The 17,035-nt window shown below is 36.9% G+C and overlaps 2 protein-coding genes and 1 long non-coding RNA gene across 4 annotated transcripts; 2 read left to right on the forward strand and 1 right to left on the reverse strand.

Moving 5' to 3' along the window:
- The first annotated feature begins 5,692 nt into the window (after positions 1-5,692).
- On the forward strand, positions 5,693-6,983 carry LOC130933550 (uncharacterized). Its single transcript, XM_057863181.1, has 3 exons — positions 5,693-6,112; positions 6,192-6,290; positions 6,678-6,983. The coding sequence occupies exons 1-3, from the start codon at positions 5,693-5,695 to the stop codon at positions 6,981-6,983; spliced, it is 825 nt and encodes a 274-aa protein (XP_057719164.1).
- A 1,991-nt stretch (positions 6,984-8,974) lies between these two features.
- LOC130936507 (uncharacterized) lies at positions 8,975-10,553 on the reverse strand. The gene is made up of 3 exons (XR_009068120.1): positions 10,395-10,553; positions 10,163-10,278; positions 8,975-9,227 (listed from the first exon to the last, which is right to left on the reverse strand). It is a non-coding gene; the product is annotated as an uncharacterized LOC130936507 (long non-coding RNA).
- Positions 10,554-10,726: 173 nt separating this feature from the next.
- Positions 10,727-17,030, forward strand: LOC130934106 (pentatricopeptide repeat-containing protein At4g11690-like). Of its 2 annotated transcripts, none has more exons than XM_057863695.1 (6): positions 10,727-11,124; positions 11,543-13,663; positions 13,810-14,215; positions 14,795-14,938; positions 15,035-15,853; positions 16,459-17,030. In XM_057863695.1, the coding sequence occupies exons 2-3, from the start codon at positions 11,984-11,986 to the stop codon at positions 13,882-13,884; spliced, it is 1,755 nt and encodes a 584-aa protein (XP_057719678.1). In that variant the 5' UTR covers positions 10,727-11,124; positions 11,543-11,983; the 3' UTR covers positions 13,885-14,215; positions 14,795-14,938; positions 15,035-15,853; positions 16,459-17,030. The 2 variants fall into 2 exon arrangements, with proteins under 2 accessions (XP_057719678.1, XP_057719679.1); XM_057863696.1 differs by having other exon boundaries at positions 10,728-11,124; positions 13,960-14,215.
- The last annotated feature ends 5 nt before the right edge of the window (positions 17,031-17,035 follow it).

A 17,035-nucleotide genomic window follows, 5' to 3' on the forward strand; every position in this document is an offset into this window, starting at 1 on the left:
TGTAGTCTGTAAGTTGCGAATGATGGTACTCTTTTTCTCCTCCGAAGGTTTTCTCCCAAAATACATGGGTTTTACTCGGAGAAGGGTTTTAACGAGGCCGGACGCCACAAATCATCACGCCGATGTACCTTGTATCAAGACATTTTTTACATTAGCCGTTACCATACATGAAAATTCAAAACTAATCCGAGCTTCATACTCGGAAACCGACAAACGCGCTCCGAGCATAATACTCGGACAAATACAAACAAACACGAGCAATCACTAAGTTATTCTAGTGAAATTTTAAAAGCTCATTCAAACACAAGCCATACACTAGAGCCTCAGCTCTCCTTATCGACAATTCACCAATGATAAAACAAGACAACTTTTATCTAAACAGCTATCACAATACACGTTCAAAGTTAATCCGAGCTTCATACTCGGAAGTCAACATGCGCATGCCGAGCATTATACTCGGAAAAGTACAAACAAAAAATTATCATCAACTTACCCATAGCAAATCTTAAGCACTTCCATTCAAAACTGCAAAATACCATATTAGAGCACCGACTCTCATTTTTAACAAATTCGTCCAAAACAAAAGAAATGGCTTCGGTCATCTCCAATACATACATACGATTGCTTCCAATAGATGGTAATATCCAAAATATCAGATTCTATAAAAAAAAAAGTCATTTTCAAACCAAGCTATATACTCGGAAGCCAAAATACCACTACTAAGGATAAAATTGGAAATTGTTCAAATAAGACCGAAACAGCCACAAGTCTAATACACCCTGCACAGGGCTTACAAAAGAAAATATAAACTAACGGCCTAATTCGCCTTATCACCAATGCTTGACCCCTCACTCTCACTTCCAGCAGCAGCTTCATCTTCTATGAGTTCACCATTCACAACCACCTTCATAACATCAAGCTTTGAAGAATCAGCTTCCGGATATAACACCTTGACCTGGGAAACAGCACGCTCAAAACCTTGAGCAAAAGCCTCATAGATTCCACCCTCTAATTCTTTGATCCGAGCAGAGAACTGATCATTCTCGGATTCCAAGATCTTCAACTTTTCGGACAAAGTTTTTCGGAGATTCCTCTCATCAGCCAACTCCAATTCTTTCTTCTCCATAGAGGCAGAGAGTTCAGAAATTTTTTGATCATTCTCTTTAATGATTCCAGACAGCTCCTCAACTCGGGAAGCCTCTTTCACCTCCTGCTCTAGAGCAAGCTCTTGAGACCGACCAATAGCAACGATCCGAGCACCAATCACCTGCGAAGAAGCAAGCCAGTAAATGAAAAACATCAACAAAAACATACAACGCTATAAACAAGACCTTTTACCTGAAGAAATCGGCTAACACCAACTTGGCCAACTTCGCTGATCATCCTCATGTCATCCGGGAAACAGCAAAGCTCATCAGCCATGACGCCAAAAGGGTACAGCTTCGCCCACAAAGACCTAGCATGCTCGTTCTCACCATAACCATGAAGCCTCCTCTGAGACTCATACGCAGATTCAACCGTCTGCAGAATCTTAGACGACTCCCCCTTACCCTCCAAGACCTCGGCAAGACTACCTTGACCTTGCCCTCTCTTCCTCTTATGCTTCTGCCCAAGGCCATATTGCACCAAAACAGAAAGACCCTTCCCGGCGTTAGACGAAACCTCCTTCTCTCCCTTCTTACGTTGATTAAAATAAGATTTCAAGCCCGCAGTAGTGATTGCAGGAGCTTTCTCGACTGAGAACCACAAGAAACCAAATCAGAATCAGCATATTAAAGCAGAAAAGAAAAAGAAAACATAGTATATCAGTTTACCTATGTGATCATACACAGCTTGTTTATCGGTATCCCATTTCAACATTTCAGCAACCGACAACAAACCCTTCGGTCCCAAAGACTTAAACAAAAAATCCATTATAATATCATCATCAACAAGCCTATCATCTACATCCAATGCCTGATAGGGCTCGGCACACCAGAACAAAGGGAATCTTTCCACTAAATGCTCATTCAAGTAAAAGGGGAAATCCTCGAGTATACTTCTAACTTTCACAAACATAGATTTGAAGTCCTTAAACGAGGACTTATACAGTCCAAAAATCGCACGACGAGGATAGCTACTAAGGTTCACCCACAAACCCCTATTTACCCCCTTCACCTGAAATAAGGAGAAAAACAACCTTAGGGACGGCGGACGCTCTAACAACTCCATCAGTATTTCAAATGCACGAACAAAACCCCAAGAATTAGGGTGAAGCTGAGTCGGGGCACAATTCAACCAATATAAAACCCCACACTCGAACTCAGTAAACGGAAGTCTCATACCAAGCTCAGTAAACAGACAGCTATACATATAGAAAAAGGACCAATCCTCTAATCGGTCACAGACCCGGTCATCCCTACCACAAGGCAACAATTCTATCCTCACATTACTACCATCTCTAACCCAAATGTTGGACCCCAGCAACCTCACAGACTCATCATCATCAAACTGAGACATGCGCTCCCTCACCCTAGTATCAACCCAGTCATAAGGATCTACCACATCACAATTCTCCATCAAGGACGAGAAAAGAAAAAAACGCAAGAAAACAAGGAAGAAAAGGAAAAAATCACAACTGACCTTGCTTACTCATCTTTCGGACAGCAAGAGGAAATAAACTTTATCCAAAATCCCAGCAGTTTGAAAAAAGGAAAAGAAAGAAGTGCAAAGCATAACTCCTATAAGCAGACGGTTACCAAGGTCATGCATTTACTCCATTTGATAGAAAAGAGACAAGCATTAACACCACTACCAAATCCAACGGACAGGGGCACCTCGAGAAGTGGGACAGTTTTCACATCAATCATGTCACAATGGCGCGCAAAACGAAGCCACCACTACAAAAGGAAAACGTTTTCGATACTAACACAAGACCAAGCCGAGCTTGGGGGCTGTAAGGAGCACACATGACGACAACTCAGCGACCGAGGATCCCGGCGCTCCTAATTCGAAAGCTCGCCTTGATCCTGTCCAAGCCAAGGCAAGCTTGGGGGCTATGATACGTCACCCTTATCCTCGGCCGTACAAAACCCTTATCCTCGGCCGCGCAAGAGACTCGGCACATAAGCCGATGATACCATTAGGCCGATATACTCGGCACGACATCAGACAATAACGACCCCACTCATTTGAAAATAGGAAACGTGCTCAACCTAATCACATGAAAATAGAATATCCCAACCAACCTACAAACTAGGACTTATCCACATGAAAACGGTAAAACAATCCCTATAAAGCCAGACTAATACTCTCGGCTAAAGCAGGTTCCACTATCAGTTTTCATATTCACTTATTTCACTCTCACTTAATTACTCTCTCTCTCCTCTGAGATCACTACTAACTTGAGCGTCGGAGTATCTTTTGCAGGTATTCCCGCCGCGGTGTTTGACCTTGGCCGACGTAAAGCTCTTCCTCTCGGTTGACGACCTGCTCGGAAGTGCTTGAGCTCGGCCTACCCAGTGTTCGGACGAATCACTAACAATAACAATTATAATTATAAAATATTAAAAAAATTCAAATAAAAAAATACATCACGTCAAAAAATAATACACATTTCTATTTAACTTCTAACAATAACAACAATAATAATCAACTTCTTAACAATAATAATTTTAATTATAAAATATTAAAATAATTCAAAAAAACCTACCTCTGGTAAACATGATAATAATTTCTACATTCAATTTCTAACCACAACAATAATAATTAACCTCATAACAATAATAATTATAATTACCAAATATAAAAAAATAAAAAAAATAAAAAAACTTACATATTTTAGATGACTAAGATAATGTATAACATGGAGTTCAAGACGATTAATATCTCTATTTTTTTTTCTTTGGCATCTTCAGCTGTTATCACCATGCAAGTTTAGATAGTGAAAAAAGAAAGAAGACGAATAATGGGGTAAATTTGGTGAAAAGAGTAAAGTAAAAACGGATAATGAGTGTGAGAAGTTAATATTGAGTAGGGCACCGATGGAGGAACCAACTGAGCGTGACAAGTGATAGAAAAAGTACAAGTCGGAGGGTCTGTTTTCTCACCTACAACAAGGACCGAACCATCAGAATTGCACCATACAAAATTCACGGTTCGATTTGTGGTATACCCAATATTACACTCAGATAAAACATCACCCTTCTCCGTAACAAAGTCCAATACATACTATACTTCCATATGAAAATTAAAAAGCGAAAACTTTTCCCTAGGAATAACCCTGGTTGTGCATCCCAACATCATTAAACCCAAGATTGCGTTGAACTTTAGTGTACCCTAAACCTCCAATTTTACCCTTATTCCCTTAGGCTCCGTTTGGTTTGTGTGTATGTCAGGCTAAGACATAGACACAGCAGGACATGTCTTTTGTTTGGTTTCTGAGACACAGAAAATGAAAGACACGCTTACACACAAGAGCACACATAATACACGTATTTCATGTCTCAAGGAAATGATGAGACACGGACAAAAAGTGATGGACACGGATCTGAGTTATTTTTTTTTTACTTGTTTATTCTTATTAAAATTAACTTACCAGACTTCTTTTTCTTCTACCTTTGACAAACCCTAACAAGTCTCAAAACCTTCTCTGGAGCTTCCTCATTAACGGCTACTTTTGTGGAGCTTCTCTAATCTTTCTCTGTTCTTGAAAACTCCACTGAAGGTTTGTGATTATGCTATCCCTCTCTTTTATTATCTCAAGTTTTTAATTTTTATCTTCCCTTGCTCTTTTACCATGAACTTTAATATATTTAGTTTTGGAAAAAATATTGGTGTGTGAATAAGGAACAAATAATACTGATAGACTGTGAAGTATTGTGATTGTTGAAATTTGTTTTAGGGATTAATGCGGGATGATGAGCAAATTAGAAGTATTGGGTTTTATTGTTGTTTAGTTAATATTTGGGGCTATTATCTGACTATTGTAAGGATTAGTATAAGGAATGTTTAAAAAGATTCAACAAATAACTCTCAATAACATTTGTCATGGTCTGGTTGCCTTTCTTGTATTTTCAAACAGCAAGAAGACTGTTTATGTTGTATGAGTAGCAAGCAATTTTTGGAATGTATTATTTAATGAAAAGCACATAGTTTAGGTGTCTTTCAACTTTCTCGAAAAAATTTATGAGTTTAAACTTAAAACTGCATTAGATTTGAAATTCAAGTTGTAGTCTCTTCTGAATTTGAAAGTTTTGAGATATTAATGAGAAAATTCAGAGGCTTTTATATAAGTATGAATTCGGTGTGGGTCATGGATCTTTTATTTTGTGGAGTTGGAAGTTTAAACTATTGAATTCAAGTTTTTTATTTTGTTTTTTATAATTTAGAGTAATGGTTTGTGGAAAAAGACTTTGAATGGTAACTATAAGGTAGTAGATATTAAATTTCTTGGACGGTAGTTGGATCCCAACCCGCTCTAGTGTTGCTAGCTCTGCTTCTTTTGGATTTGTTATGGTGATTATATAAAGCTTATTTGAATGTTTTGGTGCCGAATATTTATTATTTATTTATTTTTACGCATTTACTTTTTATTGTTTGTTAGGAAGTGATGATGGATCGTTCCGAGCAAATTAAGCTATGTGTTGGATATTACTGGATTATGAGAATGCAGTTTGACACGTTAATGTTATTTATGTTAGTTACTTTATATATGTATGTTAGGAATAGAAGGTGGAGTCATTCTTCGATTGGTCGAAGAGTGAACACATTACCATTAAGGCGAGATGCATTAGATAATATTATTGGGGCGGGTGGAGATAGAAATTGCATATGGGAGCTACGAATGAGTTTGAATGCATTTGCCAATTTGTGTGAATTGCTAAAAGTTCAGGGTGGGTTGGACGAAGATGGTCATGTTGGCATAGGCGAGCAAGTAGCTACTTTCTTAATCATTTTAGCTCACCATACCAAAAATCGTAGCGTACAAGTTAGGTTCTATAGGTCTGGTGAAACTATAAGTAGGTATTTTCACAAGGTATTGTGTTCGGTTTTGCGTGTTCAAAGTATATTATTTGCAACGGCAGATCCTGTTCCGGAAGATTGTGTGGATCCAAGATGGAAATGGTTTAAGGTAGGTCTTGTATATAGCTCAATTTCTTGCTGGTCAAGTTTATCTGGTGTGTAATAACTATTTTTGTAACATTTGATAGGGTTGTCTAGGAGCATTAGATGGAACTTACATAGATGTCACTGTCCCGAAGAATGATAAATCTAGATATCGGACGAGAAAATCTAGAATATCCACCAATGTCTTAGGAGTTTACAATCGGAATATGAATTTTGTCTATGTCCTTAGCGGTTGGGAAGGATCGGCATCTGATTCAAGGGTACTTAGGGATGCAATTACTCGACGTAATGGCTTGAAAATACCTGTTGGTATGTCTAAATTAATCTTTTCATAAGAGTTTTAACTATTTATTAAAGAATTCTACCCTATTTCTTATATTTTTTTTCATCCTTCCATTTTAGGATCTTATTATTTAGTGGATGCTGGCTATACCAATGGTAGAGGATTTTTATCTCCTTATAGAAATGTTCGCTATCATGTAAATGAGTGGGTTCAAGGTCACCGTGCACCACAAAATCGTCTAGAATTATTTAATAAGAAGCACTCTTCGGCTAGGAATGTGATTGAGCGGTGCTTTGGATTGCTTAAGAAAAGATGGGCGATTCTACGAAGTCTGTCATTTTACCCTATTAGGATTCAAAGCCACATTATTATCGCTTGTTGTTTGTTACAAAATTTTATTCGTATGAATATGGATGTTGATCCCGAAGAAGATGCAACTCTTTCACCGGAACACATACCCATAGGAGATGATACTATTGTTGATGAAGCCGACACAATTGATGTTGTGGAAAGTAGCCACGAGTGGACTCAATGGCGTGAGGACCTAGCAACCGAAATGTGGGAAATATGGAGGGGAGAACATGGCGCGTAGAATTTTTATTTTTAATAATTTTATGATGTATGCAATTGTCGTCGACTATTATTATATTTGAATTCATTTGAGTTTTTTTCCCTTGTGGCATGTGTATTAGCATACAATTTAGTTTGATGACTTGTATTCTAATTAAAGACACAACTAGATAAGAGTTTCTTTTAATTGTTTCACAAGATGTTAAACGTGTATAATGTTCTTGAAAATGTTAAAGTGTGTTGATATTGTGCTGGTAATTATTTGTTTTAATGTGGTGAAAATTCTGTTATATTCGTGCTAGTAAATTTGTGCTAATTGGCATAAGAATTCTTGTGTATAACTCAAAATAATTGTACTTTATGGTGTTCCTTTTCATTATTGTGCATATATCTTATCCAGCAGCAAATGGCTTCCACACCACGCCAGTGGACTGAACAAGAAACTGAACAGTTTGTGGTCCTCATGGAGGAATTAGTCGTTGAAGGCAAGAGGGCCGATGCCGGTCAATTTAAACCGGGGGCATTTCAGAAGTTGGCAGATAAGATGAACAAAAAGTTTCCTGGATGTGGTCTCACTGTGAAGCACATCAGAAATAAACACAAGCGCCTGAAAGAAAAATATATGTATGTGGCTGAGATGTTGGGTTGTAGTGGCTTTGGATGGAATTCTCAAAAGATGTGTGTTGAAGTAGATAGTAAACAAGTGTTGGAAGCTTGGGGAAAGGTGTGTTTTTTTTCACTTTTATTCTTTGTTCTTACAACTACATTTTAATTTTCATGTAAGTGTATGCATATGCATTTGTTAATGTATACTCTGTCATATGGTATAGGGTCGCAATGTGACGCTCTATACTCCAGGCAAGCCATTTCCGTTGTTTGAACGTCTTGGAAACATTTTCGGCAAGGATAGAGCTACCGGTCTTGAAGCCTGCAGTGGAAAAGATGCTGAAGAAGATGTTACTCCGGGCTCTACATTTGCTGCAGCCACAGCTGGTGGCTTGGGTTTAGACGGAGAGGATGTTGACATGGAGGATTTAGCAGCTGCTGAAAGTGAATTACCCAATACCTATTCGACCTCTTTTGCTTCATCAAGTGAGAGAAATCATGGACGTCAAAGTGCAACTAAAATTAGCAAGGATGCTGCAATCTTATCAAATTTGGCTGAAACTTTTAAGGCTGCAGTTCAGGATCAAGGAAAGCATGTGCAAATACTTGCCAATGCAATGTCTGGGGTTAATGAGCAAGTGAATCTTGGTCGAACATTGAGGAGTCTTGGTTTCGACACAATGGAGATCGTGCAAATTGTAAAGAAATTTGTGCAGAATCCAGAATTGAAGGCAACCTTTTGGAGTTTAGATGAGGAAAAAGCGGCATTTGCACGAGATATTATGGACAACTTTTAGTTATTGATGGTGTAGTTGGTCTTAATTGTTAACTTGTTAGGGTATATTGGTAAACTTACTAGGGTATTTTGATAAAGTTATTATACTTTTCAAAAACATTTTGGTAAACTCTTTTCTCTGTTAATTTCCTGCTATTATGCACTAAGTTATTCATCAGCTGAACTTCACTTGTATTGTGCAATTTTACACTTAAAATTGTGCATTCCTGCAAAATTTTATTGAATCTGCATAATTTATTCTAATTTTCTGCACTTAAGTAGAGTTAAATTTTAATTGTGCAGCGTAAATTTTCACTATAAAGTTGTGCACTTTTTAAATCACAGCAAAATTGTGCACTTTCTAATATCACAACAAAATTGGGCACTTGTTAAATCACAATTTTAATTGTGCACTTTGTAATATCACAGCAAGTTCGTGCACTTTTTAAAATCACAACAAAATTATTAACTTTCTAAAATAATGCACTTCCTGTGTAAATTTTATACATGATATTTGCGGCCTGAGTTCTAAATTCCTGCACTTACATATTTGTTCAAAGCAAACAAGATATACTCCAAATACTCATTCTTGAAAACAACCAGCAAGCCAAAATGAATTTCATGTAAACCACTTTCCATTTAATTTTCAATTCCTACAATTTTCAATTCATACAATTGGGTATTTCTAAAAACTATACCAATGGAACTTCATGATTCATTGTACAAATACAATGCCAAATAACAAAAAAAAAATACAGCTTTCAAAAGTAATATTTGGTCAAAAGTTGCAGTTGTCTCAAGCCCTTGAATACTTGATCCATGACCAACTTTTATTTGTACATAGCAACCAAGCATTCCCTGAAGAAAGAATTGCACAAACATTCCCTGCAAAAAGAATTTCAATAACAACTTTAGTAGTCTCAAAACGTGCTTTGTTCTTACAACACACACTGTATTCCTTTGAAGCTCATAACTTCAGCACTTTACACTAGTTCTAATTTTAAGTAAATTTTCTAACAATGTAAACACAACAACAAACTGAAGGATACCCAATGAAGATCCATAAAAGCAGGTTGGTCCACAAAGAAATTTATCTTATTATAAGTTTGCTCCTCTAAAAAAATACAAATTTTTTTTACCATCACGTTTGGTCAGTGTATATTCAAATTCAAAATCTGTTTGCTTCAAAATATTGAAAAAAATACAAAAAAAAATTTAGATTGAAACATACATTATGACAAACGTTGTTTAAATAGATCCAAAGTAAGCATATTGTTTGTCCACATACAAACAATTCATCAAACACATTGAATGCATACATGTAAAAGGGCTAAAATAATATAGAGCCAGTTCCAAGAACATACCATTATAATGAATCATTTATGAGAACCAATGTAAAAATATTACCTTTGTTACTAATTCACTTCCATGCCACTAGGAAATCATCATATGCTTTGTACAAAGTAACCAAGAAACATTAATATAAATATATATGTTCTTCTTAATCCCAAAGTCTATGGAAGAGTATGGCTTATTTTCATCTTTCCAATTACTACTCTTTTAATTCTTAATCCACACTTTTATAACACATGCAGTTTTTAATTTCATTCATCAATACTTAGTTAAACCGTTAAAGTTATGAACTTGGAGATATAATTACACTATGTAAACTATTAAAATTATGAACTTGGCATGCCGCAGCTAAACATATCAAGCACCGTATTCCCAAAATGTGCTAAACCTTAAATCCTAAATTGCAAAATCAGAACTCTGAAAGATATAGTTGAAGCTGTAAATATTAGGAATGGTATGGTAGATACCTGCCAAGTGCGTAGGAGATGCTTTTTGGCATTGGCTTTTTCTTCGATGCTAATTCTACACATGGTGCTTTTCATCGATGAGCCATGCCTTCCCCCTTCTCTCTGTTAAACTGAACCTACCAAATACACTCGCAACAATTAAAACTAACAATTAAGAAGAAGAAGGGCACCACACAAAAGAAGAAGAACAAGAATAAGAAGAAGGGGATCGCATAGAAGAAGAAGACCGCACAGAAGAAGAAGGGGACTGCACAGAATAACGAAGAAGGATGATGCCAACTAGGGAGAAGGGAGATTTTTGGGGGATTGAGGTGAGGGGGAGAAACCCTCGACTCAATTTGGGCTCTCTGCCTTTCTCTGGTCCTTTTTTTTAATTTTAAAATGATTGAATTTTTATTTTAAATTAAAAAGGTAAAATAGTCATTTTAATTATGTAGTGTTCTTGTGTCTTATTAATCAAACATAACATTAGACACTACAATATTGTCATGTCTCTATATCCAAACATCATACATAAACACAAATATTTTTTATCTATGTCTCAAGTGTCTATGTCTTAATGTCTATGTATTAGTACATACACAAACCAAACGGTGCAAGTCTATGCGCGAACACACTTGTCCGCCCAGCCCCACACCTCCTCACTCCTCAGGCACAACCCCTCGTCCTTCAATCTCCTCCGCCATCCGCCGGACAGCAGCAGCCGCGGAGGCCCTATCCCCTTTCCCTCAACCCTCCTCAACTCTCTGTCAGCCCTATCCTCTCCCGCTCCCTTCGTCGTAGTCGCGCTCCCTCTCCGTCGCCCTCCACGCAGCAGCAGCCTCTGTGTCGTCCTCCACGCAGCAGTATCCCGTGTCTTCCTCCGTGCATCGCAGCGCACTCCAGCTGGCAGCCACTTCCGTGTCTTCGTCCTCTCCTTCCTGCACTCTGCCACATCATCAAGAATGGAGCCTTTGACTCAGGTTGGTTCTTGATTTTTTGTCTGATTTTTCCCTGCTTATATTTTTTTCTGTTCTTGATTTGATTTTGGTCTGTTCTTAATTTTTTCGGTTCTTGATTTTTGTTATGATTTTTAATTTGTTCTTGATTCTTGGTTGACATATTTTCTCAAGTTCTCTAGTGTTTTCTTGGTTGCTGTTCTTGGTTCTTGTGTTTTGGTTATGATTTTTGACTGCTGTTTTTTTTTCTGTTCTGTTTTTGAGCTGATTCTGTTCTTGATTTTTGTTCTTAAGTTTTGTCTGCATCTATTTTTCACTGCCAATTTCTGTTCTGTTCTTGATTCTTAGATTTTCGTTATGATTTGAATTTGTTTTCTAATTTCAATTTTGGTTTAGTGTTCTCTGTTCTTATTTTATTTTATTGTTTTTGATATTACTGCAGTTTGATAAGAGTACAAGTGAGAACATTGGTGAAACAGGAAGACCGAAAACCCAAATCAAATCAATCCAATTACAATTGGTTTAGTTTGGTTTGGTTAGCCTTGGATAAAAAACCAACCGACTATTTGTTCAATGTATTGGATGGCCTTTCCTCTAACAACCGAACTATACTGCACTGTGAACACCGCTACATAATATGGCTTGTACCTGCTTTATTTATTTATTGATTTATTTCACATGCTTGCACCTCCAGCTAGAATTAGCCATACCTTTCTGTATCTTTTCTTTTCTTTTAATCATCTGCAGTTTCGGCTTTTTCCACATGATATGTTATTGTTGTTGAAGCCCAACTCATTCTCACAAGGTTCTGAAATTCAAACACTTGGAAGTGTCTCACTTTATATTCTGTATCTGGAAGTGTAAACTGTGAAGAGGAGAAATCATGTGTCATAGTTACGAAGCTCTGGTTCTAATTCAAAAAATGGTGAAAGTGCCTCCAACAAAAGCACTTTCTTTGTTCAATTCTTTAAACCATCACCACACCCCTCAATCTATTTCCTTCATTCTTAACCATCTTCTCTCCTCTGCCATGCTCTCCCATGCCCATTCGCTTCTCCTCTGCCTTATCTCCGGCAGAATCTCCTCTCCTTTCTTCTCTCCATCATCACTCATGCACCAACTCACACACACCCAGTTCATTCATAATTCAACACATACTCTTCTCTACGAGGCAATCATTAATGCCTATGTTCATTCTCACTTACCTGATCAAGCTCTCTGTTTCCTCAACCACATGGTTTGTAACGCCCATTTTCCCACATCAAACACCTTTAATAACCTTTTGATCTTGCTCCTTAGATCTAATTGTTTTGGTAAAGCATGGCTGCTTTTCAATGAAATGAAGGGTAAGGTTGCTATGGATGTCTACAGTTTCGGGATTATGATCAAGGGTTGCTGTGAAGTTGGTGACTTGATCAAGAGTTTTCGGCTTTTGGCTTTGTTGATTCGCATGGGTTTCTCTCCAAATGTTGTCTTATACACTACCTTGATTGATGGTTGTTGCAAGATTGGTGATGTTCACTTGGCAAAGAAGTTGTTTTGTAAGATGGAGGGGTTGGGCTTAGTTCCCAATCAGCACACTTATAGTGTATTGATAAACGGGTTCTTCAAGCATGGCCTTCAAAAGGAAGCATTTCTAATGTATGAAAATATGAAGCAGAGAGGAACGGTGCCCAATGTTTATGCTTACAATTGTATCATCAAAGAATATTGTAAGGATGGGAATGTAGATAAGGCTTTTAAGGTGTTCGATGAAATGCGTGAGAAAGGTGTGGCATATGGTATTGTAACGTATAATATTTTGATTGATGGGTTGTGCAGATTGAAGAAGCTTCAGGAAGCAGTAAAGTTGGTTGATAAAGTGCATCTTGTTGGCTTAACTCCTAATTTAATTACATATAATACACTAATCAATGGTTTTTGTGGCATTGGAAAGATGGACACTGCTGTTAGATTATTTAATCAATCAAAGGCAATTGGACTATCGCCATCATTGGTGACCTACAATACTTTGATTGCAGGGTATTGTAAGATTGGAAATTTGGATAGAGCTCTTAACATGGTCAAGGAAATGGAGGAGAGAAGCATCGCTCCTTCCGAAGTGACTTATACAATCCTTATTGATGCTTTTGTACAATTAAATCATATGGACAAAGCATTTGAAATACAGTCTTTAATGGAGAAGTCTGGTTTGAATTTAGATGTTTTTACATGTAGTATCCTTTTGCATGGGTTTTGTATGAACGGTAATATGAAAGAAGCATCAAAGCTCTTCAAATCATTGGGTGAGCTGCGCTTGGAACCAAACAGTGTCATTTATAATATCATGATTCATGGTTATTGCAAAGAAGAAAGCTCTTACAGGGCTCTTAGATTACTCAAAGAAATGATTGACAATGGAATGGTTCCAAATTTGGCTAGCTTTTGTTCAACCATAGGGCTTCTTTGCAAGGAAGGAAAGTGGAAGGAAGCGGAGTTTCTCATACAGAAGATGATAAATTCAGGATTGGAGCCCTCAGTTTCTTTGTACAATATGATTTACCGAGCCAAAAGTGAAGTTCTGGTACAATAGCCATGAAAATAATATAACAGATTCATAGCTTTACTTTATCTTCCATTCTGCTTCATATCATAGTATAAATTATGATAATTAATCAAGCTCATTTAAGAATAGCTTAATTTATTTGTTGCTCAATTTGATTACGATAGGATATCTTGAGTGCATATTTCTGCATTTTGGCATACAATGGGAAGCTGCATATGCCATATGAAATTGAATCTTAGAATGTTTACAATCATTCTTATTTGTTATAAACCAAGACAAATCAACTATTCTACTAGCCACCTACTTGAATGTAGTTAAAGTGGTGCAACAACCTTGGAGCTTTCCTGGCGTGAATGAGCAAGTTACATTAGACAAGTTTGATGGAGGTGCTCATAACAACTCCATTTGATGGAGCTGCCAAAACTATTTGTAGAATTGGCGCAACTTACTTTGCTGTATTTACTAATGAGCACATCCCTTGCCCGCATCTGAAGACGTGGTCCTGGTCGACATTCGGCGATGGTTGGCGGCTTAGCTGCTACCGGAAATCCCTTTAATGCATGGATCAAGGTTGGTTCATCCCTTAAACTCATTCTTTCTCTTTCTATTTTTGTATCCCCACCTCTGCGTCTATCTGCGTCGCTGCCTAAAAGCTGTTACTGGCAACGAGTCGTTTCAAATGGCAACATTGTGTATAACAGCTTCATGTTTTATTCCCAAAGTTAAGCCCTAATGGCAGTATAGCATGGATATAGAGAGTTCAAAGTGGCTGATTTGATTAATTAAACTCTTAATAAAAGTTAATTCTTCATGATCAATTCTTTTGAATGCACGTTGTGTTGTTAATGGCTATAATTTATATTTGTCAAATTTCAATGCATCATTGCTGTTTTGCATCCTATGGTAAGTCTTTGCTTTTTACGTTGTAGTTTGTCATTACTTGTTTCTATAACCATTGGAAGATCTAGTTATTCTTATCTGATAAATTAAAATAATCTTTTAAGCAAGTTGTTTGTGCAGTAGAATGCTATTCACTAAGATCTTGAATTTGGCTTATGTATGCATGTTCTATGTTGTACAAGCACTTTGCTCTATCATAATTATGGTGAAGGAAGTACATTTCACTCATGTATATTGCTTTAACATCAGGGCTTCTATCCTCTCAGAAGTGTATTCGAAACATAAACATTAGCAGAAATATGAGGCTGTTGTTTCTCAATGAAAGAAGCATCAGCAGCAGACAGTTCAATTCGGCAATCGGTCCAATAGCACACAAACTGTTGAGGAACTCAAGTACGCTGGGAAATTACAGATTCAACAATATGGATTTTTTTCTAATATTTGCTTTAAATAGAATAATTTTATGTTTGATTTGTTCCATCCTTGCAGATGAGCTAGTTTGATGACTCAACTGATCTTGACGCGTCCTAGCATTCCGTGAATAAATTGATGTATGGTTCGGTTGGAGGAACATATTCTAGGAACACGTTCTGCTTCAACTATGTCCTGCAATAAAAACCATTCCATCTATTTGTATTATGTTTAATTGTTTATTTGGATGCACTGTTTTATTGGTTAGGGGTTGTCCGATGTATTTGTGGGCAAGGTAGTTAAAATCGTGACTCTACTCATAGAATCGCACGATTCTGTGATTTTGCTTCTCCCTCCTGTCTCGTTTATGCTTCTCGTCTTCCAAGAAGCAGCTCCGTGCTGAATTTCCGAAGAAACACGCTCAAATACTAGAATCACTAGTTTCGAACGAGGTTGCGTTTCAGTTTCAAGAAATCTCTAGAAAGCGGTTTTCTTGGCTCAAATTGCAACCAATTCAAACCCTAGAGTCCAATCTGAAGTAAAAAAGATAAATGTCCCTACAAATTCTTCTTGAACCGTTTACCCTAGCAATTTATCCCCAATCTATGACTGTCTTTTTAGTTTTCACATCATTTAATCTATCACTTTCCCTCCCTCCAAGCTCTGAACTCCCTCTGAATTCTAAAATCACCGAATCAGAGAAGAAAAGTTGTTATCGTGACCTGAGGCTTGTTGCGGTGCTGTCTGTGAGTGTATCTCTATTTTCCTGACTTTCTCTGACTGCAACTGTGACTGCATTAGAAGGTTGCTGGCTTAGTATTGCTGCTGCTCTATGTCATTGACCGCCGGTGTTTATGGTTGGTTGTTGCCTGCTCCTCCCCTATTTAGTGATTTTAGGTAAATCTTAAATCTTTTTCGCCTCTCCTATTCGGTGATTGTTCATTATAGTGGTTTGTATTCACAAGTCACAACAAAGCTATACTTCATTTCTTTGTAGGTTGAATTTTTTTGTTGAATTTTGTTTAACTAAAAACTTGAATTGTTAATTTATTATTGTGGCATTAGACATAGTTCTTCAAAAACCAAATACTTCTTCTACAAAGTGAGCAAATACTCTCTGAAGGATGATTGAAAATTTTATATTATGGTGTAATGCACAAGCAAAATTAACAGATTTTTTATGTCGTAATTAGTTGTTCAACACAGTAGTTTAGTTGTTTTATTTATTACTTAATTTTATTTTATGTCGTATAAATTTGTGAGTTATGAATTTGTGTTTTGATTTGTGATCGAGTTTTGTTATGAGTTGTGACATTTGACTTGTGAATTTGTGTTATCAGATTTTTTATAATTTTTAGTTTTATATTTGACTAGTCACGTTTACATTTCATGTTACGATTCATTGACTTACCATTTTGAACTAACTTTTTCAGTCGAGGTAAAAATTAGGAGTTCACTACCTTGTTTGTGGATGTGTAACTATTTTATTTACCAAATTATAGGAAAGCATGATGGAACTTCAAGATCAGAGGTCACTTTCCATTCCACAGGATTCTGCCTCGAATGGATACGATCTATAAAGCAACAGTGTCATCAATCATCAATCATGTATCTATTTTCACCATGAATCATGTTAGATAGCAAAATCATGTCTCTGCAATGCAGTTAGTTCCTCTGATCAGCAAGAACAGAGCCAGTGGGAGAGAAATGCGCATCTCTCGCATACTTCTTGTATTAATTTATTTTGGAAGTAAGGAAATTATGTTTGAATTATCCCAAAATAAGAACTTTTTGTCTGTCTATTTTCTCCAAAGTTCGAATATGTTTCTATCCTCAACATGTCAATCTCCTCTATCAGTCTATCACAGCATAATAACCAAACACTATTCTTTAGTTCAAACCTTAGTCATTTTTGCATAAATTGACCATATCATCATAGGAAAATTAAGAGAAATTTGACTCGCAGAATGATGCCAAATACCTTGGGTTGAGAGTTGTGTCAGCTCACAAAACTGCACTACTAAAAACATCACAAGCAAAATGAACACAAGTCTATTAAATTGACAGGAATAATCTAAA

This window comes from Arachis stenosperma, chromosome 6, assembly GCF_014773155.1.
Source record: "Arachis stenosperma cultivar V10309 chromosome 6, arast.V10309.gnm1.PFL2, whole genome shotgun sequence".
Lineage (NCBI taxonomy): Eukaryota > Viridiplantae > Streptophyta > Magnoliopsida > Fabales > Fabaceae > Arachis > Arachis stenosperma.

What these genes read in the sequence shown, in the direction of transcription:
- LOC130933550 (XM_057863181.1), top strand. Translation starts at nt 5,693, where the DNA reads ATGTATGTTAGGAATAGAAGGTGGAGTCATTCTTCGATTGGTCGAAGA. An exon ending in CAAGATGGAAATGGTTTAAG is followed by an intron (nt 6,113 to 6,191) that starts GTAGGTCTTGTA and finishes AACATTTGATAG; the next exon opens with GGTTGTCTAGGAGCATTAGA. An exon ending in AATCTAGAATATCCACCAAT is followed by an intron (nt 6,291 to 6,677) that starts GTCTTAGGAGTT and finishes AATGTGATTGAG; the next exon opens with CGGTGCTTTGGATTGCTTAA.
- LOC130934106 (XM_057863695.1), top strand. Translation starts at nt 11,984, where the DNA reads ATGTGTCATAGTTACGAAGCTCTGGTTCTAATTCAAAAAATGGTGAAA. An exon ending in GAGCCAAAAGTGAAGTTCTG is followed by an intron (nt 13,664 to 13,809) that starts GTACAATAGCCA and finishes TGATTACGATAG; the next exon opens with GATATCTTGAGTGCATATTT.